The 24,620-nt window shown below is 54.6% G+C and overlaps 1 protein-coding gene across 1 annotated transcript; it reads left to right on the top strand.

Moving 5' to 3' along the window:
* Positions 1-4,087: 4,087 nt before the first annotated feature.
* On the top strand, positions 4,088-15,110 carry Mknk2 (MAPK interacting serine/threonine kinase 2). Its single transcript, NM_001011985.2, is given in 14 exon segments — positions 4,088-4,172; positions 4,333-4,449; positions 8,383-8,470; positions 8,562-8,663; positions 8,744-8,841; positions 10,357-10,436; positions 10,624-10,697; positions 10,917-11,021; positions 11,104-11,159; positions 11,269-11,364; positions 11,575-11,769; positions 12,208-12,372; positions 12,758-12,801; positions 13,029-15,110. Coding segments are annotated over 13 exon segments (1,380 nt in total). The 5' UTR covers positions 4,088-4,172; positions 4,333-4,398; the 3' UTR covers positions 13,255-15,110.
* Positions 15,111-24,620: the final 9,510 nt, after the last annotated feature.

Here is a 24,620-nt window from a genome sequence, read left to right on the forward strand (position 1 = left end):
CAGTTTCTTCCTCTGTGCAGCCAGGCAGGCCGCAAGATGTGACTGCCAGTTTAGGAGCGTAAAGGGCCAAAACTGGTCACCTTACATGACTAGAAGTCACGAGTCTGACGAGGGTTAAAAAATAAGGTCAGCATGGCTGGGCTAGTCCCTGCCTGCGGCTCTGGCACTTGTCCCTGTGTGGAGAGAACAGCGGTCTTGCTTCCTCCCTCTCTCCAAACACAGAGTCTCCCTGACTCTGCTGTGAGCTTCTGTTTCCCTTTGAGGAGGACCCCACAGTGACACTGGGCTTTGGATAGATAATCCAGGATCTTCCTCAGCTCAAGTTTCTTTGCTCAAGCCCCAGGAGGCGATGTGGAACAACCCTCCCAGTACCTCATGGCACAGTAAAAGTCACAGTCCCCATGCAAACTCCAGGTCCCTGCCAGAAAGGACCAAGTGTCCAGGGTCTGGGTCAGAGGAGGCAGAGAGGAGGACATGGGACTGGCCAGTGACTGGTTCACCAGTCACTAGGACAGGGAGCTGGCTTTGAACCAACGGCTGTGCCAGTCCTTCCCAGCCATCCTGCACAGCCCCTGTTACTCCCTTAGGGACAGCAAGCGCAGAGCTGGACTCCAAAGGAGGTGGGCCTTGTGTGGTGTGATCTGGTCAGGAGGACAAGGCCCTAAGGCTGCCAGGACATTCACAGCCTGGTCAGACCTGGCACCCTGGTCACGCCCACTGCTCCCAGGCTTCTCCCCACCCCCAGCATAGGACACTGACAGGTCCAGGTTCTGTCCTTACTCTGCGCAGCGACTGGGACAGTAAAGTATGAAGTCTGGCTTGCTTGCACGCCTGTCACCCCACTGGGGCACACTCACTGGGCTGTCTAGGGGTAGAGTGCTGGGGTGAGTGCCTGGAGGTTCAGAATACATTGCACAAACCCTACCACCTCAGCCCTAGGTGGTTATTCTGATCCTGGAGTCTTCCCGAACACCTCCTTGGTGTTCATGGCTCTGTATGGGGTCCCCTGAGCCTGTTGTGACAGCCTTACCCCTCCTCCCAGGGTATGTGGGGATTTTGCAGTGCTCCTAGGACCAGCTCCACAAAGCTGCGCCAAAGGCACAGCGCTGGCTCGCACTTATGAATGTGGACAGAAACCAAGGGAAGGGAAAACGGATGCACATGGCGGTGGGAACACAAAGCAGGCAACACAGCCGGATACCGGAGGCTGGGAGAATGTGATGGCCCATTCTTGTTACCCCAGAACAGGAATGGCTGAGGCCAAAGAAAGCTTGGCACTAGACTGAGCTAAGCAAAGTCCCTGTCTCAAAAACATCCAACAAACAAAACCACAAGGGGCTGGGGGCGTGGTCGGGGAGGAGCCCCTGCCTAGAATCCCCCAGTGAGGAGCTGGGGGCGTGGTCGGGGAGGAGCCCCTGCATAAAATCCCCCAGTGAAGGAGTTTTTAGGACGTGGCTCAACAATGAGTTCTGCCCTAGCAGGTTGAAAGGTTTGGCTTACATTCCTAACACGCTGGCAAGGAAGGAAAGAGATCTGAGGAGCCAGCCTGTTAGGAATGGGGCCAAGCGATGCAGGAAACTGAGGCTCTTTGCCTGAGGCCCCACCTCATTTCCTGTTTTTCTTCCCTCTGTAAGATCTCCCTAAGAGTCTGCTTGAACCTACCTCTTTGGTGGTCCCGGTTGGGCCTAATACCTTGGACAGTTCTAACACCTTTCCAAGGTTGGCCACATCCCCTGGGAACCTGGAGTCCAGAAGTAAGCCTAGGACTGTCCCCATCTTCCTGCCTGTCCTGCCATGTCTGCCCTTCATTCAAGCTAGACCAACCCATCACCTGGCTAGTCAAGCCTAGTCTGGAAGGACAGAGGAAACAAAGAGTATCTATCACACAGGCTTCCTGCAGACATTCCTTTCCAAAGAACCAGTGACCTCCTCCTGGGGAAGAGCTGAGCCAGGAGGGGAAGTCAGGCCCTCTTGTCACTCCAGCTCCCAACCCCCATGCTGGGAGGCCTCTGAGAGTCCCACACCGCTGGGAGCCTGGCTTGGAAACAGGCAGCTGGAGGTAGAGACTTGACAACATGTTGGCAGCTTGCCCAGGCATAGCAGGGCAGAGTTGAGTGAACAACTCCCAGGCCCTGCCTGGTGCCTGTGAGATGGACATCCCCTTCCTGTTCCTACTGGCTGCCCTTTCTAGAGAAAAGCGTGGTGAAAAGTGGCGCGCGGAGCCCCAGGAAGCAGCTTTTTATATTCCTGGACTTCCCTATTCAGAGTAAGGGGCTCCTGGGGGAGGGGGGTCTCAGGACCCAACTGGAGCAGTGAGGGCACTGGCTCTGTATTAGGGCACAGAACTGCCACCTTAAGGAGGGCTTTGCAGGGGCTGGGGATTTAGCTCAGTGGTAGAGCGCTTACCTAGGAAGCGCAAGGCCCTGGGTTCGGTCCCCAGCTCCGAAAAAAAAAGAAAAAAGAAAAAAAAAAAAAGGGAGGGCTTTGCAATTTGGCTTTTCTTCCCAGCATCGCAACTAAACTGCCTGAAACAAAATAGCTTAGGCTTCGTGCTGCCATCAGTGTAAACAGCTGACCCAGGTGGGCCACGCTTGAATGTGGTGTCAACCTCCTGTCTCAGCCCCACACCAGGGATTTTCCTACCATTTTATTTGAGTTGTTAGTTTGAGATAGGGTCTAGCTAGATAGCCCCAAGTTACAGAGACAGGCTAGCCTCGAATTTGAAGCAATCCTCCTGTCTCCTGTGGACACACACACACACACACACACACACACTACAGCTACCACACAGGTGGAAGAAGCTATTTCTTTTATATGTGTCCCAGGAACGGACTCAGGTTATATTTGGTGGCAAACTTCTTTAACAGTCGAGTAGAGATCCTTGTTTGTGTCTGCCAGGAAATTATTTCTCTGACTGCCTTGGGCTTGAGTTCTGCCCTCTGCCCAAATAGGTCCAGGTAATGAACCTTGTGCAGGCATGACAGTCTGAATTAGAGACAAACATTTCTGCAAATGCAATCACTAACAACGACAGTGAAGCCGGGAGCCAGACAGATGACTCAGAAGTTAAGCCAACCTGTTACTTTTACAGAGGGCCCAGGGTTTAGCCCAGCACCCACATCAGGCATCCTGTAACTCCACCCCTCTTCGGACTTTACAGGCACCTACATGCATACGGCACACTCACACCGACGAGGGCGCCGTGTGAGCGCACACAAACACAACCAAGTCCCTCAGCAGAGGATGATGGTAAAAACTTGTAGACAAACTACCCTGGAGAGGGAATGCCTCTTTGTGCAATAAAGTAGCCAAGGCAGCAGACACAACACAGTCTGGCAGAATCGGGAATGCTCGCCCCTTCTTGTCCCAGCCATCCCCACCGAGGGCTCCAAGAACCCAAGAGGTTCAAGAGGGAACCATGACGGATTGCAGGGCATCAGTGTTCCTAGGTAAAATTAGGGCGGGCTTGCCCTCCTTCTGCAGCTGACCACGGTACCCGGCTCAAGGACAGGAACCAGAACCTTTGTAAGTGCGCAAGTCTGTGGGCCACCTGTGAGACGGGAGAAGACGGCCTCACCGCCCAAACTGAATTCTTCAATGCCCTTCTGCGCAGGCGCAAGCGGCTCAGGACGCCGTCCACAAGCCGCTCTACTACGAGCATCCACACATACATCAAGCAGCAGCATTCGTGTATCTTTCCACGCCCCGCCTCGCCATGGGAGCGCGCAGCCTCACTGGATGCTCCGCGCGCCACTTCCCTCAGAGTCTCCCCTCCCCCACCCCGAGCTCGAAGTGCGCAGCCACGTTTCGGCGTCGCTCACACGCTCATTGCGCAGCCCCACTCCGCTCCCCTCTAAGCTCCGCCCCTTAAGGGGGAGCACGCAGCCGCATTCTGCAACCCCTGCCGTTCTCTTCTTGCTGCGGCCCTTGACGCCCCTGGAAGCTCCGCCTCCTCTGTTCCCTGAGAAGGGCGGAGACTGACGCGAGGGGCGGGGCAACTCCGGGACCGCGCCTATAAAAGTGGCCGCGCCGGCCGCGCGCGCGGCTCCTCTCGGCGGCAGCGGCCCAGTGGAGGGGTCCGCGGTGGCGCTGGTGGCGGCGGAGGCGGTGGCGGTGGCCGTGGCGGCGCTGTTCCCCGCGCAGTCCTCGGAGCGGGGTCCGGGCTGTGTGAGGTGAGGTGACCGCTCTGCGACCCCGGCCGGTGTCCGACCCCGGTGAGCGCGGCGCCAAGGGCGACATTCTCCGAGGGAGGAGGGTAGCCCGAGCCCGGCGCGGGAGCTCCGCCGGCCGAGTGCCCCTCTCAGCCTCGGTCCTTTGTCTCCTCCGCCGCAGGGTCGCCTCCGAAGCCGTCCCCCGGGCCCCGCGTCCCCTCCCCCGCTGGCGGGGCCCGGACTGAAGATGGTGCAGAAGAGAACAGCCGAACTTCAGGGCTTCCACCGTTCGTTCAAGGTGAGGGGTCCTGTCCGGGGGTCCCATTGCAGCGACGGGTGAGCAGAGCCTACCCGGGAGGCCGGTGCTGGGCCTGGGAGGGGTGCTTGCATTAGACTTCTGTGCTGGAGGTGGTGGGGGTCAGCAGGCCGCAGCCCTGTCCCTAGCAGCCTAGTAGCTCTCTGTTCTAGGGCCCCCCCACCCCCACCCCCAGGCTTGTGATTGGTGGCTCTGTGTCCCTTGCAGTTAGCCCGATCACAGTCCTGTCTTATCATCTGTTTCTGTGTTGATCCTAGGCAAATCTAGTGTTTCTGTTCCTTGCAACTTCAGGCCTGCCTGGTGCTGGTTGGGAGAGTCAGTAAGCTGCAGCCTTGCTTCTAGCTCCCTACTAACTCTTCATGAACTGCTCCAAGCTCCCCTGTGATCTGTGGTTGTGTCCCTTGCAGTTTCTCAGACTGGTCTCTCCTACTTTTGTATGTGGTCTCAGGTGAACTTCACATTTGTCCCCTGCAGTGTTTACTTGTTGCAGGCTACACCCGGTCCCCAGCTGCCTAGTAGTTCTCTCTTCCAAGACCCACTCCCACCCCTGATTGGTGGCTCTATGTCCCTTGCCTTCAGCCTGGTCTCAGTCTTGTGCTCCCCACCCCACTTTGTGTATGTGGTCCCACACTTCCCGTGCCTTCCCCCAGTGTTGGCCTTGTTCTGGATTGGAGCATATCAGCAGGCCATAGCCCTGCTACTAGTTCTTAGCTGCTACTAGTTCTTTATTTCATGAGCTCCCCTAGGCTGGCTTGTGATCAGTGGCTATATGTTCCTTGCAGTCTCTCAGCCTGGTCTCCCCTACTTCTGCGTATAGTCCCAGGGAAACCCTGTGTCTGTCCACTGTAGCCTGGAGCTGGCCATGTGCTGGTTGGTTGAGATCAGCCAGGCTGAAGCCTTGTGGGGAAACCTGGGCTTTGCCCCACTGTAACCTCCACATTTGGTGGTTGCATGTGGAGACCTTCCCTCAAGACAGCCCAGGCCCAAAGTGTTACTTCCTATCATCAGAACAGGAAGTCTCTGTAGTGTTATTAAAGGTGGCTGGGTGAGTCTTATCGTAAATTAGTGATTCTGGGGGTGGTGAAGGTGGGCAGGTGGGGCCTGTCCTGTCCTAAGGGACGCAGTGATGTCAGCCTGCCCACCCCACCCAGAAGGCTGGATTATGTAATGGCTTCCTGGGACAGGGACCTGTTGCCCTGTAGAGAGGCAGGAGTGTGTGTGTTGCCTGCACCTCTGTGGGAGGAGCATGCAGATAGGGAAGAATTCCCAGGCCTGTCCAGCCAGTGCCCTGGCCAACTGCCCCACCCCTGCCCCAAATGTCTGTTATCCTTGGCCGGCTTGCTTTGGGGCTGAGCAGTAATGAGAGATGAATCTGAGAATGCCACCTACAGTGGTTTTTTTTTTCCTCCTGGGGCTCTGTGTGAGCCTAGACGGTCAGCAAGGCCGCCAAAGCAAACTCTAGCTTTCTGGATGGTTCGAGCCACCTCCTGCCAGGCCTGCTGACTCAAGGCCCTCAGCCAGACCCAGGGGAGGCTGGCTGGACTAGGCCAGACTGCCCACACAGCACTTGGGACTGCAAGCTGCCCTCTGTGTGGCCACTGTGGGGCTCTGCTCAGAGCAGAGACTGTGGGGAGGCCTGGCTGGTAGGTGGCCCTGCAGGTGACCAGGGGCTGGTACCTCGAACCCCTCCTGGAACCCCACTCTACGTGACTGATTCCTTGGAGCCAGGCCACTCTCCTTGGGTACCCTCTGTCTGCAGCTATGCAAAGAGCACATACCTGCCAGTCCTCTTGGCTTTAGTTACCTGGGTTTCTGGTTTTCTTTCTGGAGTTTTAAGAGGTACTGGGGCCTCATGCCTGCCAGACAGGTGCTCTACAGACTCAACTAGAGCCCAGCCCTGTTTTCTTGTCTTTAATGTGCAAGTTGGGGGACTGTGGAGTAGACTGGGGGCTCGGGGGGGAGGTCTCCCTAAGGGGTGTGCTCCAGTCAGCCAATACCTTTGCTGGACTCTAGCTGTCCCATGTGTCCCAGTCTTCAAGCAGGGGGACAGGGACTGTAATGTCAGAGGTTCTGCTGGGTCCCTGTCACCCTTGTAAGGTTCCCAGAGTTGGGGACAGCTGCCTTCTGTCCCTGTCTCTCATCATGACAGTCCACCCAGAGAAAGATCACCAGGCTATGGGCATGGAGTAGGTTCCCAGGCTAACCTTTGGTCTCAAACCTGGTTTACCCTCCCTTCTCATAAGTTCACCAACCCCCCCCCCATCTTGTGGGTACACTGAGCCTTGCAGGCCCCAAGTTTTTTTTTTTTTTTTTTTTTTTGGTTCTTTTTTTCGGAGCTGGGGATCGAACCCAGGGCCTTGCGCTTCCTAGGCAAGCGCTCTACCACTGAGCTAAATCCCCAACCCCGCAGGCCCCAAGTTTTATGAGGGCTCTGGGGTTGTGTGCCCTCTTCCCATGAACTGCTAGGGTGCCCCTTTTGTGCCAGCCTCCTAGTGGTGATTCTCTGTTGGCAGCAGAACAATTTGCAAGGTCCAACACGGCTCTCCGTCTGTCTGTCACTGCTCTCCAGGTATCTGGCTCTCTTGGTACCTTGGGGTCTCCCTAGGATTTTGTGGAGAGACTTTTCTCTCAGATAACCCTTTTGTCAGCCCGTCCCACTCTGAACATCCAGAAAGGGGTGTGACTTAACCCACGTTCCCCACCCCCCACTCACAGCTCATGCCTTATTCCCTGGATGGGTTGTCCCTCTGAAGCTAGAGTTTGCTTCAGTTTCCCAACGTGCACACGACACCACCAAGGTGCCAGCAGCAGCCATCATAAAGAAGGGTTTTGTTTCAACATGTTCCTGTTCAAACCAGGTTTCTATGGCTTTCAGCTCCCACCTCTCCTAAGCAGTCTTAAAGTCTTCCACATATCTAGCAGCAGGGTCCTTTGGGGCCCTACTTGAGCTTTAGGTGTGAATTTGAACTCTGGCCACCCAGAGAAGGCTCCTTAGACAGTGCAGGCTGTGGATGCGGCATGGCCCTGTACAGACATTCCAATGGGTCCCTTGTTTGTTAGCCCTCTTGCCAGTGGCTACGGGTACCAAATTGGTGGCCCCTGGAGATAGGACCCTGAGGTGGTCCTCAGAGATAGGAGGCTTTGGATGCACAGAGCAAGTTGAAAGGGGCCCTGCCCTGACCTCTGGAGCCTCCCACACTCAACCACTGCTTTCACAGTCACTGGAGATCAGAGCTTGCAGCACAGGGAGAGGTGATGTTGTCCCGTGCCACAGGCAAACTGAGGCCCAAAAGCCAAGGGTGTGGTCCTGAGATAACCTAGGAGGCTGTGGGAAAACAAGCTGACAACCCTGCCCTAGGCTCTGCTGCTGCCCCCACCTTTGATCCCATGCCTGTCCCTGAGGTCAGCCCTCAGTCAGCTGGCTGGACAGCCGTCCCCATGCTACCCATGAGCAGATGAGGCAGGCCATGTGGCTTAGACTTCCTGTCAGTCAGCCCCAGGCTGGGAGAGGAAGGTCACGTTCCCTACAGTCAGGAGACAGGAGCCCTTAGTTCAGTGACATGGCTGGGTCATTCTCTGTGGCGTGTCCCTGGCTTCCTACCCCATGCCAATAACAGGAGCAGGTGACAAACACAGGACCCACTGTCTCATAGTAAAGCCCCTGAGTTGGGATTCTGTGATCTCCTAGGGACTGCCTCCCACAGCCCCCTGCCACTGAGGCCCTGAGACACTTGTGTGAAGGCCCTTGCACTGGGTGAGGTGGGTCAGTCACAGAATACTGCAGCCTGCGTTCTGGTTGGGTGGCAGCTGCTCTCGGTCTCAGCACTGTGACATGGAGTGATCATTTGTCCAGGTTGCTGCATATTTGGGGCATTCTGGCAGGACCGCCCTGAACCACATGTTCCCCTTCAACAGGGGCAGAATCCTTTCGAGTTGGCCTTCACCTTAGACCCCGCCCAGCACGGGGACTCTGACTTCAGCCCGCAGTGTGAAGCCCGACCTGGTGAGCACCCAGGAGGTGGGCAGGCCATGGGGGTCTCTGGGGAGCTAGGCTAAGCCAGACCACATACCGTCTGGGTCTCCGTCCTCTGCAGACATGCCTTCCAGTCAGCCCATCGACATCCCAGACGCCAAGAAGAGAGGCCGCAAAAAGAAGCGCTGTCGGGCTACTGACAGCTTCTCAGGCAGATTTGAAGGTGAGCTACAGAGAGGTGCAGGTCCCACTGGGGAAGGGACACTGAGCTACAAGCCCCTCACCTCTCCTCTCGTACCTCAGATGTCTACCAGCTGCAGGAGGATGTGCTGGGGGAAGGGGCCCATGCCCGTGTGCAGACCTGTGTCAATCTCATCACCAACCAGGAATATGCTGTCAAGGTAAGCCGGGGTCCACCCCCAGAGGCCAGTGGCCTTTGAGTCCCCAGATGCCAGCCTCAGAAAACCAGTGTCTAAAAATGGCCCCAAGACTTGTGACTCAGGCCACCCTGGGAATCCAGGTCAGACCTGGAGTCACAGAAAGGCACAGTGACAGCTGGCCCTTGATCACTCCATGTTCTGGAGGCCATGCTGGCCCACATGCCCCTGAGGCCGGGCCTCTGCCTCTAAGGATGACTGGCCTAAGGGAGGCTTACAGAAGTTGAAATGCTGACACTGAAATCCTGAGGTGCTGTGTGCCTTTGCCACTCCTGTGTATACCTAGAGCCTTGCCAGGCTCTGGTGTAGCCTACTGACCCTGTAGGGCCAACCAGTCACCCCCATGTCCGGGGAAGCTTGGTGACCTGTCTGGGAGGGGCTACCCCCCTGGATAGTGGCTTTCTGCATCTGAGGGGACAGGGAAGAACCAAAGGAAAGAGTCACTTTGGAAGTTAGGGTGTCAGCGCGGCAGTCCCTGTTCCTGGGCCCCAGGCAGGTGCTTAGGTGGCTGCTTTCCTCCTAGTAACCCTGCAGGGTGGGCAGCCTTATCAGGAGGACGGCAGACTGGGCTGTATTGGCTACATGGTGGCTTCCCCCTGCTATGAGTGACTGATGGGCTGCAGAGGACTGGGGTGGGGTGTTCCTGCTGGTGTCCTCAGTGGTCACTGACACCTGGTGCAGTGAGAGGTGATGACAGCAGCACAGGAGATGGTGAGGATGGAGGCTGTGGTGGCTAGAGGACATTAAGGCACCAATGGCATAGATCCCAGAGGGGACACCAGGGAAGTCCATTCTACTGCCAGGAAGGATGGAGGTTTCTGTGGAGTCGTCCCCAGCCTCTTCAAGGGTAGGGGTGAGGTATGCTAGTTTGATCGACAGTGTTTGGGCCACCCTGCAGATCTGGCTTTTAGTGATGGAAGGCCCCTTGCTGGAAAGGGTGTTTATTACCAAATAACCAGGACAGTATCCTGGCACTGGGATCCTGCTTCCTCCACCTGCTGAATGAGGGGGCTGTCAGGGTGTCCACCTGGGAAGGGAGAACCAGGGACTCCTCTTCTCTGAGAGCAAAGGTTCTACAGGGACAGCATCTTTTGGGCCTTCTATCTACAGGGTGCAGTGGAACTGGTCTACTCTGAGGCCAGGTGCCCAGAAAAGAGAAGGCAGGTCTTGGTGTGGTACCGGCTGGGCCAGCAGCCAGGTGGCCGAGTGCTGCCTTGTTGAGTGGATCATGTGAGAGCTGAGCCTGCTTGGGTAGCAACTACCCAGTGGAGGAGCTCTTGGGTCAGGGTGGAGAATGGGCTGCTTCCTCTCTCTCTACCTGAGCTCTCCTGAGCAACAGGATACCTTGACTATGTGCTAACACTGCAGTCTGACTTCTAGCACGTTCCAGACCCAGGGCTGCAGAGTTCATACAGGGTTCAGGGGGCCTGTGGGGGACTGGGCAGCTTCTCCAGGTGCCGTGTCCTCCCCGCATTGCAGATCATTGAGAAGCAGCTGGGCCATATCCGCAGCAGGGTGTTCCGGGAGGTGGAGATGCTGTACCAGTGCCAGGGACATAGGTAAGGTGGCCTGCCCAGGCTATCTGGCCAGAGCCCATCACCTCAGCAGGGCATGGGCTGGGCTCAGCCAGGAAAACAGGCTTTCCATGGCCACATGGCTCCATGAGGGTGTCACCTTCTGGGCTGGGCAGCAGGTGCTGAGGGCCTCAGGGTGCCTCAGTTTCTTTCCTCCCTCCTCCCAACCCAGGAATGTTCTAGAACTGATTGAGTTCTTTGAGGAGGAGGACCGCTTCTACCTGGTGTTTGAAAAGATGCGTGGTGGTAGGTGCTGATTGGGGACTTGGGCTGGGAGCTGCTGACCATCGGAAGTACTGTCCATGGCCCAGCTTTGATATGGGAACTGGGGCTGTACTCTCCTGTCCCGATGGTCACAGCCCAGTGTTGGGCCCAAGGAAGCCCTAGGACATCCCTGATGGAGTGAGGCAGTGCCCAGAGCTGCTGGTCTGTGGAGGTGACCTAGCTCTCTCCCTGGCCTCACAGGATCCATCCTGAGCCACATCCACAGAAGGCGCCACTTTAATGAACTGGAGGCCAGCGTGGTGGTACAGGATGTGGCCAGTGCCCTGGACTTCCTGCATAACAAAGGTGTGGCAGGGGCTGTGGGGCGCCCTCAGGCCTAGTTGTTTTAGAGGTACCCACCCCTAATCTCCCCGCTCCACTTCCCTAGGCATCGCCCACAGGGACCTAAAGCCAGAGAACATCCTGTGTGAGCACCCCAACCAGGTGAGGCTGCCCGACCAGCACCCACCCAGGCTCTGCTACCGCCTGCCCCTGCCAGGCAGCTCGGGTGGAGAATGTGCAGCCGTTTCCACAGTGCCTGTCCTTTCCCCAGGTCTCGCCAGTGAAGATCTGTGACTTCGATCTTGGCAGTGGCATTAAACTCAACGGAGACTGCTCCCCCATCTCCACGCCAGAGCTGCTCACCCCGGTGAGGGCGGTAAAGGCGAGGTGGGCAGGCACTGAACTCAGGTGCCAGGCCAACTCTGCAGCTTCCCCTGCCAGCTTGGCCTTCCGCTTAGCAACAGCAGCTGGTTGGCTGGGCGGGGCTGGGGGTGTGGTCGGTACCATCACCTGCTGATCTGGGGATCCTCTGATTGGTTGGAGCTGGTGTCCTCCTGACTTGTGCCCGCCCTCACAGTGTGGGTCGGCGGAGTACATGGCACCCGAGGTGGTGGAAGCCTTTAGTGAGGAGGCCAGCATCTATGACAAGCGCTGCGACCTGTGGAGCCTGGGTGTCATCCTGTACATCCTGCTCAGTGGCTACCCGCCCTTCGTAGGCCACTGTGGCAGCGACTGTGGCTGGGACCGCGGGGAGGCCTGCCCTGCCTGCCAGGTATGTATGCCCTGCCTGTGTCCTCTCCCCAGCCTTCACTAGACTGTTTCTGGGCTCCCTGGGATCAGAAGTGGTGCTAACCCAAGGAACCCCCAGACCCAAGCCATTTCTTTCTCTTTTGTTGTCCTTCTCTTGAGTGTTCTGCCTGCTGTGTGTACGTGCACCATTTGAGAGAGCCCGGTATCTATTGAGGCCAGGAGTGGGTATTAGGTGCCCAGGGACCAGAGTTGCAAGTGTGGGCAGCCACGTGGGTGCTGAGAGTGAACCTTTGGTCCTACGCAGGGGCAGCCAGTGTTCTAAGCACCGAAGAGCCATCTGTGTGACTGTCTCCATTGTCCCCACACTGCCCTGTGCATATCACCACCCCACTGCCCTCATTAGGCATCTAAACGGGGCCAGGTCTGCTTTGGAGTGACTCTCTCCCACCTCCGTCCCCAGAACATGCTGTTTGAGAGCATCCAGGAAGGGAAGTACGAGTTCCCCGACAAGGACTGGTCCCACATCTCCTTCGCTGCCAAAGACCTCATCTCCAAGCTGCTGGTGCGAGATGCCAAGCAGAGGCTGAGCGCTGCCCAAGTTCTGCAGCACCCCTGGGTGCAGGGGGTGAGCCTTGGAGTCTGAAGGGGAGTGGGCCAGCCCAACTTGTGCTGAGCACGGGGGTTTCAGAGCAAGCATCCAAGAAGGGTCTAGCATTATGACTGGGAGTGGTTCCCTGTGGGGCTTGTGAGCCCCTCCCTCCCAGCTGAGAACTCAGCCCTCCCACTCCTGTGAGACCCCACCCCTCCAGGCAGCTTGCTCTTTGAATGCAGAAGGGTTGGGATCCCTGAGAGGCCCCAGCCCCAGGCCAGCATGGCTCACATGCCTTCTGGGGACAGTCTGCAGGGGCATATGACAGACTGTGTGGATGGGGTCTGCTTATTGTGTGCACTTGGGCCAGCGTTGGCCAGGCACCTCAAGTGCCGTCTGACCACCTGGCCTCTTCTTGCAGTGTGCTCCAGAGAACACCTTACCAACACCCTTGGTTCTGCAGAGGTGAGGCTGGAAGATCTTTCATTTTCCTGGGGCTCTAGGGCTCACCCTTAGCACTGAGCCCCTGAGCCTAGGTGGGGACCAGGCTCCTGAGCACTGTGATGTAGGAGGTGACCCAACAGCTCTGATTTGGGGTCTTGGTACCTGGAAGGGCCTGGAGTTGGGGTGGCACCTCCAGAAGGCTGCAGCGAAAGGTACACTCTGGTGACGGTGACCTGTCCTGTCCCCAGGAACAGCTGTGCCAAAGACCTCACGTCCTTTGCAGCTGAGGCCATCGCCATGAACCGGCAGCTGGCCCAGTGTGAGGAGGACGCTGGGCAGGACCAGCCTGTGCTCATCCGAGCTACCTCACGCTGCCTGCAGTTGTCCCCGCCCTCCCAGTCCAAGCTGGCCCAGAGGCGCCAGAGGGCCAGCCTGTCGGCCACCCCTGTGGTCCTCGTAGGGGATCGCGTGTGACCCCTACTAGCCCCAATGTACATATGCCCTTCAGGGCCTGAAGGCTAGGGACCTGGACACCCCACCCCTTGCCATCCCAGGTACCAGCTCAGCTGGGCCTCGGGGGTGTAGGGATCTGTTAGGGGGTGTCTTCTTTTCTCCCTGTCCTCACCCTGCCCCTGCCCCTGCCCCTTGGCTTTGTTTTGTTTGTTTTTCTTTTGCCGCTATTGAAAGCAAGTGCCCCGGAGGAGGGCGGAGGGTTCAGGCCAATCAGCCTGCACCCCACGATGCTCGCCTGTCAACTGTGAAGGTCCTGCCACCTGCGCCCCCACCTCCACTCCAGCCACTCTGCTGTCTTCCAGGGCTGGGGATCCCGCAGGGTCAGCACCCCACACCTCTACCCAGCCCTCAGGATTGTCAGGGACAGGCCCTCCTGGTGAGCACAGTGGTGTTTTGCCTCTCCCCACCAGAGCACCCTTGGGTCTGGGGTGGGGGCGGGGCTCCCTATCTTGGATAAAGACCTCTAGGGGGCAGGTGGATGGGGACAGTGCACTTGATTGACCCCTAGTCCCCATCGCCCAGCTGCAGTGTCCCTTGGAGGGTTGACAATCAGAACCCCCTCCCAGGCTGCTTAGCTCCTTGCCCTGGGACAGGCCTACTGTTCCCAACTCCACTTCGGGGCAGAGCTGGAGGGGGACCCAGCCAGCTCCACCAAGGCAGGAGAGGTGCTGGGCAAGGCTCACATCAGCAAACATGGGGTCCCCACATGTCTCCCCACCCAGGGCACCCGAGTGCCCCTTCTCAGGGCTCAGCCTGACCAAGGCCACGTCCTGCCCCTGGGACTGGAGTTCTTACGCTCTCCTCGCTACTTCTGTTACCCAGAGCTGAGGCCATACCCAGGGGTTTCTCACCTTCCCTCTGCCCCCAAAGGGCAACGGCTCAGGTGTGCCTGCTTTCAGGAAAGGGTCGAAGCTGCCTTGGTCTCCCTCTGGACACCCAAGGGAGGCTGGGAAGGGATGCGGTGGCCCTGCAGTGCCCAGACCTAACTGCCCCGAGGCCTGTAGACTGTTCCTAGCCGAACTACTATGCAATACGAGTTCCCATTTTCTCCATGGCCCTGCTGGTCGGGGGCGGCTGCCAGGGGCCAGGCCACTCTGCCCTGCAACTGCTCAGGTGTCTACAGGGCAGCCCCTGGCCTCAAAAATCCTTGGTCAGGATTGTTTGTCAAGTTTAGTTTAGGCTTTTTTTTTTTTTTTAAAGAAATAATTTGACTTGCTTCCCTGTTCTTGAAGAGTACTTGAATGTCGGGGTCTGGTGGGTGGGGGCCTGGGGCACCCACTGCCCAGCATCCTCCACCCTCCTCCCTAGTCTCATAGGATCGTCACAGTGGAGGTGACATGCCTTCTCCAGTCCTGCCCCACTGCCCCACCTGCCTCTGTGGACACATTTCCAAAGAACCCCTAGAGGGTGGGGGGCTCCTAGGCATCTGAGTTCTCAGCCATCAGTATGACTCAGCTGTCCTGTTGGGCACCTGAGGACTCAGCCCCTCCGCAGGTTCCTGAAGCAACCTGACTGGGCAGTGAGCAGCATTGACCCCACCCCCACTCCCCAAGCAGGGCTGTGATTTCCCGGGTCCCTCCAAGCCTGACCTGGAGGACGGGTGGTCAGACCCCTTAACTGTGAATGAGACATGATCCTGGGGTGGCTTGGCCACAAACCATGCTGAAATCTAAGAGACCTGTTGTAGAGTGGGGGACATGCAAGCACTTTCAACTCCATCGTACCAGGTGAACTGACCTCCGGACTCCTTTCCCACCAACTGTCAACGCCAGGATTTTGTATTGTTTTGTAAGGATTTAATAAAAGTCATTTAAAAATCTCTGTGCAGTGACAGCAGCAGAGGAGGTCAGCTGCCCTCAGGTCCTGAGTCCCTGGTTCTCTGGGCTCCTGCACACCCCTCTGGATGTGTCCCAGGGAGGTGACATCACCAGAGCGGAAACACCAGGCTAAAAGAAAAACAAGTATAGGGCGGGGACGCAGAGGGGCGTGGCTTCCCGGGGGGTGGGGTGGGGGGGTGGGTGGTGGTGTCTTGTGGTGTGGCTGGATTCCACTAGCGAGGATTCTCTGGAAGACCAGGCTGGCCTCAAACTCTTGTAGTGGATGAAGATCTTGAATTTCTGACTATTTCCCTTCTACTTCCAAAGTGCTGGGGTGACCAGCGTGGGGCTCCGGACTTATGTGTCACCAGAGGTAGACCCAGTTGGGAATTCTATCGCATTGCCAGAGGCCTGCAGCCCTGAGTACCACTCCTGGATTCTCCAACACCAGGATTTTCCTGTCTCTCCATAGACAGCCATAGAAGAGGGAGGGCTCCACTAGTGCAACCTCTCCTAGGACGAGCTGTTCCTGGCAGGCAGCAGAGGGCAGAGAGCGGTCACCGCCCTAGTTGCCCAGGCCTGCTGGGGCGTGGTGCCACCTGGGCGGGTTACAGCTTGGCATGTGGCCCCTGAGTACAGGGAGACTGGGAGGGGCCGGTCTTGGCCCAAGCCAGCTCAGTGGATAGAAAGTTAGCTGCCCAGTTTGACTGAAGCACTGTAAAAAGGAAAAATAGAAGTGGGCCTCTGATTGCTACAGTACATGACCACCTCCCTGGCCTGCAGAAATTATCCCCTGACCTCTACACCCACATTCATGTTCAGTGTTAAGTAAATGAAAAAAATAAATGTTTTTTTGCTGGATGGTGGACTGGGAAACAGGCAGGCAGATCTCTGAGTTCCAGGCCAGCCTGGTCTGCACAGATACTGTCTCAAAGCAAATAAACATAAAAAGGGTACAGTGAGTTATGACTTGTGAGGCTGCGAGGACTCTGAGGACCTGCACTCTTGTGGACTCAGACGTGCACCCAGCATGCCAACGTCTCTAAGGCTGACCAGCAGCTTTGTGCTCAGCCAGCCTGACACACTCAGTATCAAATGACACAGAGGTCCTGTCTAGCAAGGGGGAAGGTAAGCAACAACACGGAAGGTTGTTTTCTGACATCCACACCAACCCCTGTCCAAAACAAAAATGAGCACACATCTGCACTGATCAATAAATGGGTAAATGTCACATAATAGACCAAAGACACTCATGGTGTCCTCAATGAGACAAACTGATATTTCAGGAGAGGTGACAAGTGGGCATGATGGGCAGCAGGGCACGATGGGCAGCATGGTGTTCGTGGAGGTCACCAGAGGAAGATTCTCTTTTGATGACTAAAGTTGCTTCATTAACAGGGGACATGGAGATCAGAGTGGAAAGAGGAAGTAGTTAGGGAAAGGTTTCTGGGGCCCAGAAAAACTGAGGGCCCCAGGAAAAAAGTAGGGGGTGGAGTCTTGCAAGGAGAACTGAAAGGCAGGATGGTCTGCCGTACAAGTCACAGCCTGTAATCGAAAGCTTGTAGACCCAGTCTGCCTGCGGGCTTCAGGCAATGGGGGTCATGGGAGTTAACAGCGCAAGAGGAAGTAGTCTTAAGTCACCAAAAGGGAACTGGGGGCAGAAAGGACTGGAGTCGGTCCTGATGGTGATGGAGATCACAGCAGGGAGTAGAGGCATCCAAGGGTTGTAAGAGGAAAAGAGAGATGGGAGAGAAGGCCTCCAAGGTTAAGGGTCAGGACAGAGACCTGCCCCCAGCTAGTGCTCTTAACCACTGAGCCGTCTCTCCAGCCCCCAAAATAAGTCTTTTTTAAAAATTTCAACAAGAGGGGTTGGGGATTTAGCTCAGTGGTAGAGCGCTTGCCTAGGAAGCGCAAGGCCCTGGGTTCGGTCCCCAGCTCCGAAAAAAAGAACCAAAAAAAAAAAAAAAAAAAAAAAAATTTCAACAAGGGCTTAGAGGTGAGAGCTCTGACTGCTCTTCCAGAGGTCCTGAGTTCAATTCTCAGCAACCACCACATGGTGGCTCGCAACCATCTGTAATGAGATCTGATGCCCTCTTCTGGTGTGTCTGAAGACAGCTACAATGTACTTATACATAATAAATAAATAAATAAATAAATAAATAAATAAATAAATAAATAAATAAATCTTTTTAAAAAAATTAGGGGCTGGGGATTTAGCTCAGTGGTAGAGCGCTTACCTAGGAAGCGCAAGGCCCTGGGTTCGGTCCTCAGTTCCGGGGAGAAAAAAAAAAAAACCCATGAGAGAGTGGGGTGCAGCGGTGTTGCTCACAACTCCAGTAGTAGGGAGGTAGAGAGGAGGATGAGGACCCCCTATGCTAGGCAGCCTAGCCCATGAGGGGCCTTCAGGTTCCCTGGACAACGGAGGGTGTCTGGAGAGACAATGCCGCCCTCAGGCCTCCACAGGAGCGAACACATAATTGTCTCTTTTTTTTTTTTTTCTTGGTTCTTTTTTTCGGAGCTGGGGACCGAACCCAGGGCCTTGCGATTCCTAGGCAAGCGCCATAATTGTCTCTTTTGTTTGTTTGTTTGTTAAGCCCTGGCTGTCCTGGAACTCATTTTGTTGACAAGGTTGTCCTTGAACTCAGAGATCCACCTGCCTCTTCCTCCTAAGTGCTAAAATTCAAGGAATGTGCTACCACCACCAGACTAAAATTTATTATCTATTTTAACTCAAAAAGTAATAGATGTTTATTAGTTATTTCACATGTATGCCTGGCAAACAGGTGCATGCAGTTCATGGAGGCCAGAAGAGGCCTTCAATCTTCAGACTCTGGAGTTACAGACTGCTGTGAGCCATTGTGTGAGTGCTGGGAATTTAACCCTGGTCCTCTGGAATCTCCTAGTTGTCTACCTTAAAAGGATAGATTATATCATAAACACTGAAACAGAGTTTTATGTTTGCATTCACAGTATGTTCAATAAATAAAATAAAACTTATTTTATGTACTTGGGTATTTTCCTGCATCTATATCTGTGTTCACCACAGCGTACATTACCTGCAGAGAGTAAAAAGGGGGTGCCACATCTCCTGGAATGGGACTTACAGGTGTTTGTGAGATGCCGCGAGGGTTCTGGGAAACGAATCCGAGTCCTCTGAGGGAACAGCCAGCGCTGTAAACACTAAACCACCCCACCCCCCAGCTCTGACCAAGGAGAGAAGCCTGAGTGCTTAGCCCTCCCTGGGCTTCATTCTATTCTTCAGTTGTTTTTGGTGACGTGTGATGGAATCAAGTTAGAGTAGAGGAAGGACCAGCCTCGCTGGTCAAAGCCTAGAAGAAATGAACTCGGGTTAGACCAGAAAGGTCATGGTGCTTGGCAAGTGTCACCTGACCTAGGCGACTCCCCAGTCTGGACGTTGGCTGGACGGTGGGGCCTGGAGGTCCTGGGTCTAAGTCTATTCCCCTCGGGGCGGGGCGCCCTCTTCCGCGCAGTTTGCTATGACGTCTTTGCAACATTTATTATTACGACCCCTGCTTCGGAGGCTCCATTTCCCCATGGAGAATGTGATGGTAACAGCACTCCGTCTTTCCTACTTCAGTCTATCTTTTGTGAGGCAGCAGAAGCTCGGACTCACTCCATACTCTAGAGCTGACAAGCCTAAGTGCCTCAGAGCCCAGCAGCCTGCCTAGACGCAGGCCCCTCCAGAGGAACAGGACCCCGGGCCTCCTGCATACACAGTGTGTGCGCTTAACATATCTGAGCTTCACCCCGCAGCCGCCAACGCTGCCCCACACTGGAACAACAGCACACAAAACCCCAGGAGCCTTCATCCTGGTGGAGTCAACAAAGCTCTCTCTATGTCCTCTGGAGAGAAGGAAAGGTGCCTTGGAACCGTGCCTCCTGGCACAGGTTCCCCGCCGTCTACCCAGGTGGCTGAAGCAGGAGGGTTGTGTGAGTTCAGCGTGGGCATCTTAGTGAGACTGTGACAAAATTAAAGGTAAGAATAGGTCTAGGGTGTGACCCAGCACCTAGCATGCGCGAAGGCCCTGGGAGCCAATCCACACCTTACACCTTACACGTGGTGCAGTGAGCTCCGGGGAGAGTGGTCCTCATGGCCCCTGAGGACTGGAGTTCAGGATCCCAGCACCAGTGCAAGACTCTGACTTGGTGGCAGACCCCTGTAACCCCAGAGTCAGCCACAAGAGGACACCTGGGGCTTTATGGCCACCCAGCCTAGCTGCCTCTGTGAGCTCCACTTGCACTGACAGACTTTACCTCGAAAAACAAGGTGGATGGGGTAGGAAGAAGGCAGCACTTAGGGGCACTTACAGATCTTCCAGTGCCCACACGGGCAGCTCACAGGGACAAGCCACTCAGCTCCAAGGCCACCCATAGCTGCTCCTGGCCTCCTCATGCACATACACATAAACAAAGCACAAATACGTTCTTTTTTTCTTTTTCTTTTTTTTTTTTTTTTTTTTTTTGGTTCTTTTTTTCGAAGCTGGGGACTGAACCCAGGGCCTTGCGCTTCCTAGGCAAGCACTCTACCACTGAGCTAAATCCCCAACCCCACAAATACGTTCTTAAAGTGAATCAGGTGGAGACAGGTTGAGTAACGGAGCTTGTCCCCAAACCTCCTGTCCTGAGTTCAATTCTTAGAGTCCACATGACTCCTATAGATCGTCCTTTTTTTTTTCTTTTTCTTTTTCTCCCCCCCCCCCCCAGAGCTGGGGACCGAACCCAGGGCCTTGCGCTCGCTAGGCAAGCGCTCTACCGCTGAGCTAAATCCCCAACCCCTAGATCGTCCTTTTATATCACTGTCACATTCGTGGTGTGGGCTGGGAGTGCTGCTTTAATCCTACACTCAAGACACAGAGGCAGAGAGGGCTCTGAGTTTACAGAGTGAGTTCTAGGGCAGCCAAGGCATTGATGAGAAACCCAGTCTTTAAATGGACAGGCAGGCAGGCAGGCAGGCAGACAGACAGACATTTTCTAAAATGACAAAGAAAGTCTCATGCTGAGTCTCAACCAAACACTTCTAGGGGCTGGTCTAGACCTCTGTCCTCTAGCAAGATGACAGAGACTGCTGGAAGATCAGAAAGAGACTTGTGTCTTTGTTTCGGTTCAAGCACCAATGCATGTCTCCCTGAGGAGATTCCCTAGAGCCTTGGCTGCTTCTGGAATGTTCTGGAAAATTCTAAGGTCTGGGAGACGTGTGTGAGACATACAACTGGGCAATTTCCTGGCATGCAGAAGGTGGAGACCAGCAATAATATTTAACACCACCGGAGGGGTGCAGGTCATCTCAAGAGCACAGCACAGCGTTTCTGTGGCACAAGGGGGCGCTGTAGCAGTTGGGGGAAAGGACCCTAAAAAGGCAGAAGGCTTAAGGGATGGGCCGTGCCAGCAACTCCTGCCGGGCCTCCGCTCTCAGCGCGCATTCCTCAGATCTCACACTTTCCTTCCTCCTGCCTCAGCCTCCCGAGCTAAGGTCATAGGCACATACCGCCATGCCTGGCTGAAGAAAAGGCAAGTCTTTACCCTGTTAACGTCAGTTCCTGGGCTCCTGGGATTTAAGCTTGCAACAGGGGACGAATATTTTTGTAAACTTTTGTTTGCAATGTTAGGCGTGTCAGTGACAAAGACCTCCCCTCCGAGCCACCTGCTCAACTCTTCCCTCGTGTCTGTGTAATTTTTTATTCTTTTTTTCTTTCTTTCTTTTTTTCAGAGCTGGGGACCGAACCCAGGGCCTTGTGCTTGCTAGGCAAGCGCTCTACCACTGAGCTAAATCCCCAACCCCTCTTTATTATCTTTTAAAATTACTGATTTTGAGCTGGAGAGATGACTTCGAGGTTAAGGGCACTGACTGCTCTTCCAGAGGTCCTGAGTTCAATTCCCAGCATCCACATGGTGGCTCACAACCATCTGTAATGGGATCGGATGCCCTCTTCTGGTGTGTCTGATGACAGCGACAGGAAATGAATAAAAGCCTTAAGAAAACACACTGACTTTTACTCCTTAATTTCATGTGCTTCAGTTGTTTGGCCCAGTGCTTGAGGAGGCTGAGAAAAATGGGGTCTCCTGGAGCTGGAGGAACAAAAGGCTGTGAGCCACCACGTGGGTACTTGGAACTGCACCCAGGTCCTCTGAAAGAGCAGCCACACCCAACCATACATGGATTCAAAAAGGGAATGAAAGGAGAATGTGGTGTGGTGGCCAGTGCCTGCCACAGTGGGAAGGAGGGCAAGAAGGATTTGGAATTGGATGTCATTTTGGCTACATAGTGAGTCCTTGGATTGCTGGGACTGCTTGAGATTTTTTGCCAGACAAAACAGAAAACAAAAAATAAAATCAAGTTATAAAAAAATGATATAAGGCTAATTGTTTTTCTAAATTCTAATTCTGTTGTGGACTTTTCGTTTTCCGTGAAGAATGAGTGCGTTAAAACGAATTCCACGGGGGTTGCGGATTTAGCTCAGTGGTAGAGCGCTTACCTAGGAAGCGCAAGGCCCTGGGTTCGGTCCCCAGCTCCGAAAAAAAAGAACCAAAAAAAAAAACAAAAAAAAAAAAAAAAACGAATTCCACACTGCTAGCCTATGTCTAACACAAAGAAGCGCCGCATCTTCCATTCTGAATGCCTGCTCCGACTGTACACTATTCTACTCGCGAATTTTTACACACTTCCGTCTGCTTACCATTGGTGTGTAATGTTCTAATTTATTTGCAAATATTTAAAATATATAATATGGTTTATTTATAAAAAAAACAAAACAAGAATAAAACCCAGGAAAGCAGGGAGCATGTTGGTGTAGTGCTCCCTCTAGAGGTCATGGGTAGGGCTGATTACAGGAGAGAAGACACTGGAATTCATTAACACCCTTTAAAGAGGTTGGCAAAGGCCTGGCGGTGGTGATGTCACTTAATTAAAGGCGTGCTGCCTTTAATCAGAGCACGACGGAGGCAGAGGCAAGAGGATCTCTGAATTTCGGGCCAGCCTGGGCTACAGAGAGAGTTCCAGGACAGCCAGGGCTATACAGAGAGACCCTGTCTCAGAAAACAATGAAAAAACAAACAAGCAAGAAGGTTGACAGTGAAGCCTGAAATTCTGTCCCATGGGAAAGTGGGAGGTTTGCTTAGAACCCGACGCAGCCATGATACAGAGAAAGACACCTTCCGTAAAAGTGAGCAGAGGGAGCAAAGGCGATGATAATTAGTATTAGTGGTGCAGCCCAGGGGTGGAGCCCGGCCTAGAATTCCCCCAGTGAGGGGCTGGGGGCGTGGTCGGGGTGGAGCCCCACCTAGAATTTAGTGCCGCTTTGAACTCACCCCTTCCCTTCCACAAATAACTGAAGTCAGCATCCTAAAACTAAGGAAGAAACGCAAACGTTCTGTAAGGGAAGAGGGATGAGCACAAAAGAAATGTTCTGGGGGTTGGGGATTTAGCTCAGTGGTAGAGCGCTTGCCTAGAAAGCTCAAGGCCCTGGGTTCGGTCCCCAGCTCCGGAAAAAAAAAAAAAAAAGAAAAGAAAAAGAAATGTTCTGGGATCTGGGATCACAGAATCAGGCTGCAGTTTGAAGACATTTCCTGCCCATGCACCCTGTGCTGCCTTCTGTGGCCATTGCATTTGTGTTTTTCTCTTTGAATACTGTCTTCAGAAGGTTACTTGTCCTAATATCAGTTATGTCTGTCTAGTTGTTCGGTCTCAGTATATGTTCACATATGGAGCATGTTGCCCATCCCATGATGTGTTGAATCTAGGTTTCCAAAGATGTCCCCCAGGACTGCAGGGCTTGCCCCCTCCGTGTGTGTGTGTGACCCTGGCTGTCCTGGAGCTTGCTATGTAGACCAGGCTGACCTCGAACTCACAGAGGTCTTCCTACTTCTGCCTCTGAGTACTGGGACTAAAGGCGTGGGTCACCACAGTCTGTGCAGGACTTACAAGCATTCATGTAATGCTGCCACCATGTATGTATCAGGACATTCAGTTACAATCCTTCCCTGTCCACTGCTGTCTGTGACACTCCTATGTGTCCCAGTGATCCAATGAGTCACTATCAGGGGCTTTATAAGCACTTGAGGAGCAATGTCAGTAATGGCAGGTGTTTAAAGATGGCCTTCTAGGAGAGCCGCCCCAGCTTCAATGGAGGGAGAGTATGAGGGGAGAGCCAGCCCCTTCTTCATTGGTCTCTGTTGAACCTGTTTCAGGATGAGAGTCATGAGACTCAGGACTAAGGCAGTCACCTGGTGTTAATTAAACTGTGGAAACTTAGCTCTCCTTCCTCCCCCTCTGCCTCCTTGAGTAGCCTCGTCTACCTTTGAATTTGTGATCCTTCTGCCTCAGCATCTTCAGTGCTGGGGTGAAGGCGCAGGTGCTCCACACAGGGACTGTCCAGGGTAGCCACCTCTGATGTCCACAGCCAACGCTGTCCACCTGAGCCCGCTCAGGGCCGTGGAGGGGTTCCTGCTGGCTTCTGCATGCACAGCGCCTCTTCCTTGGGGGCAGGGTGCTGGTGTTTTACCCCAGTCTGCATTTTGGAGCCACAGAGCCCCACGTTTATACTTTTGGGGATCCCTGCTTTACAAACCTCTCACTGGCCCCACATGCCTGGGGATGGATTGACACTGTTCTTGTTTGGTTTTGTTTTCCTGAGACAGGGTCTCACTGTGTAGCCCTGGCTGTCCTGCAACTCACTCTGTAGACCTGGCTGGCCTCAAACTCAGAGATCCCCCTGCCTCTGTCTCCGCAGTACTGGAACCGCAAGTATGACTTGCATTGAATTTTGACTGGATCAGCACGCTCCCACTCACAGGCTACTTTCCCTGTCCCTCAGTTTTGCTTTCTGGATTATTGGGCAGACCAGCTAACTGGCCCTGGGGTCCAGAGTTTGGGGTCTGGGGAAGGGGAACTAGAAAATGTAGGAGTCGGAGTTACAATCTGAGGAGTGTTGCCCACACTTGGATTCTACCCGTGGGCTCCAGGATTCACATTCTGGGTCTGGGTCCTGGAAGCTCCAGGCAGAGTGTGTTCAGGGCTCCAGACTCCTGGTTCTCTCCTATACCTGCCTCTCCATGCAGCCCCTCAACTCAGTTCTCCCAGCTCCCAGAAACCCCCCACCCCCACCCCAGTGTCTCTTAGGCCTTAGTCCCTCTCCCCTTCTAGCTCCTGCCCTCTCTCTCCCATCAGCTCCTCAGGTAAGCAGCACACCAGCTTTTTCCCCCTCCTTCCTCAGGTCTAGCCTGGTCTCACCTTCTCGTTGTACCTCACCCCACTTCTTTCCCTCATCATCCTTTCTGGGTTCCCAGTCGTTTGGGTTCTTAACGTTTTACAGCCTGAGCCTGAGCGGGGATTGGCTGGGCTCAGGGGCTCAGGCCTGGACTCTATAAACAGAGGTCCTGAGCCCTCATCGTCCTCAGTTCCTCCTGTTCCTCTGCCTCTCCTACCCTTCCCGCATCCACCATCTTCATAGGCCTACCTCTCCCTCTTCTCTTCCCTTTTCCATCCCTAGTCCT

Source organism: Rattus norvegicus, chromosome 7 (assembly GCF_021556685.1).
Source record: "Rattus norvegicus strain SHRSP/BbbUtx chromosome 7, alternate assembly SHRSP_T2T, whole genome shotgun sequence".
Taxonomy (NCBI): Eukaryota; Metazoa; Chordata; class Mammalia; order Rodentia; family Muridae; genus Rattus; species Rattus norvegicus.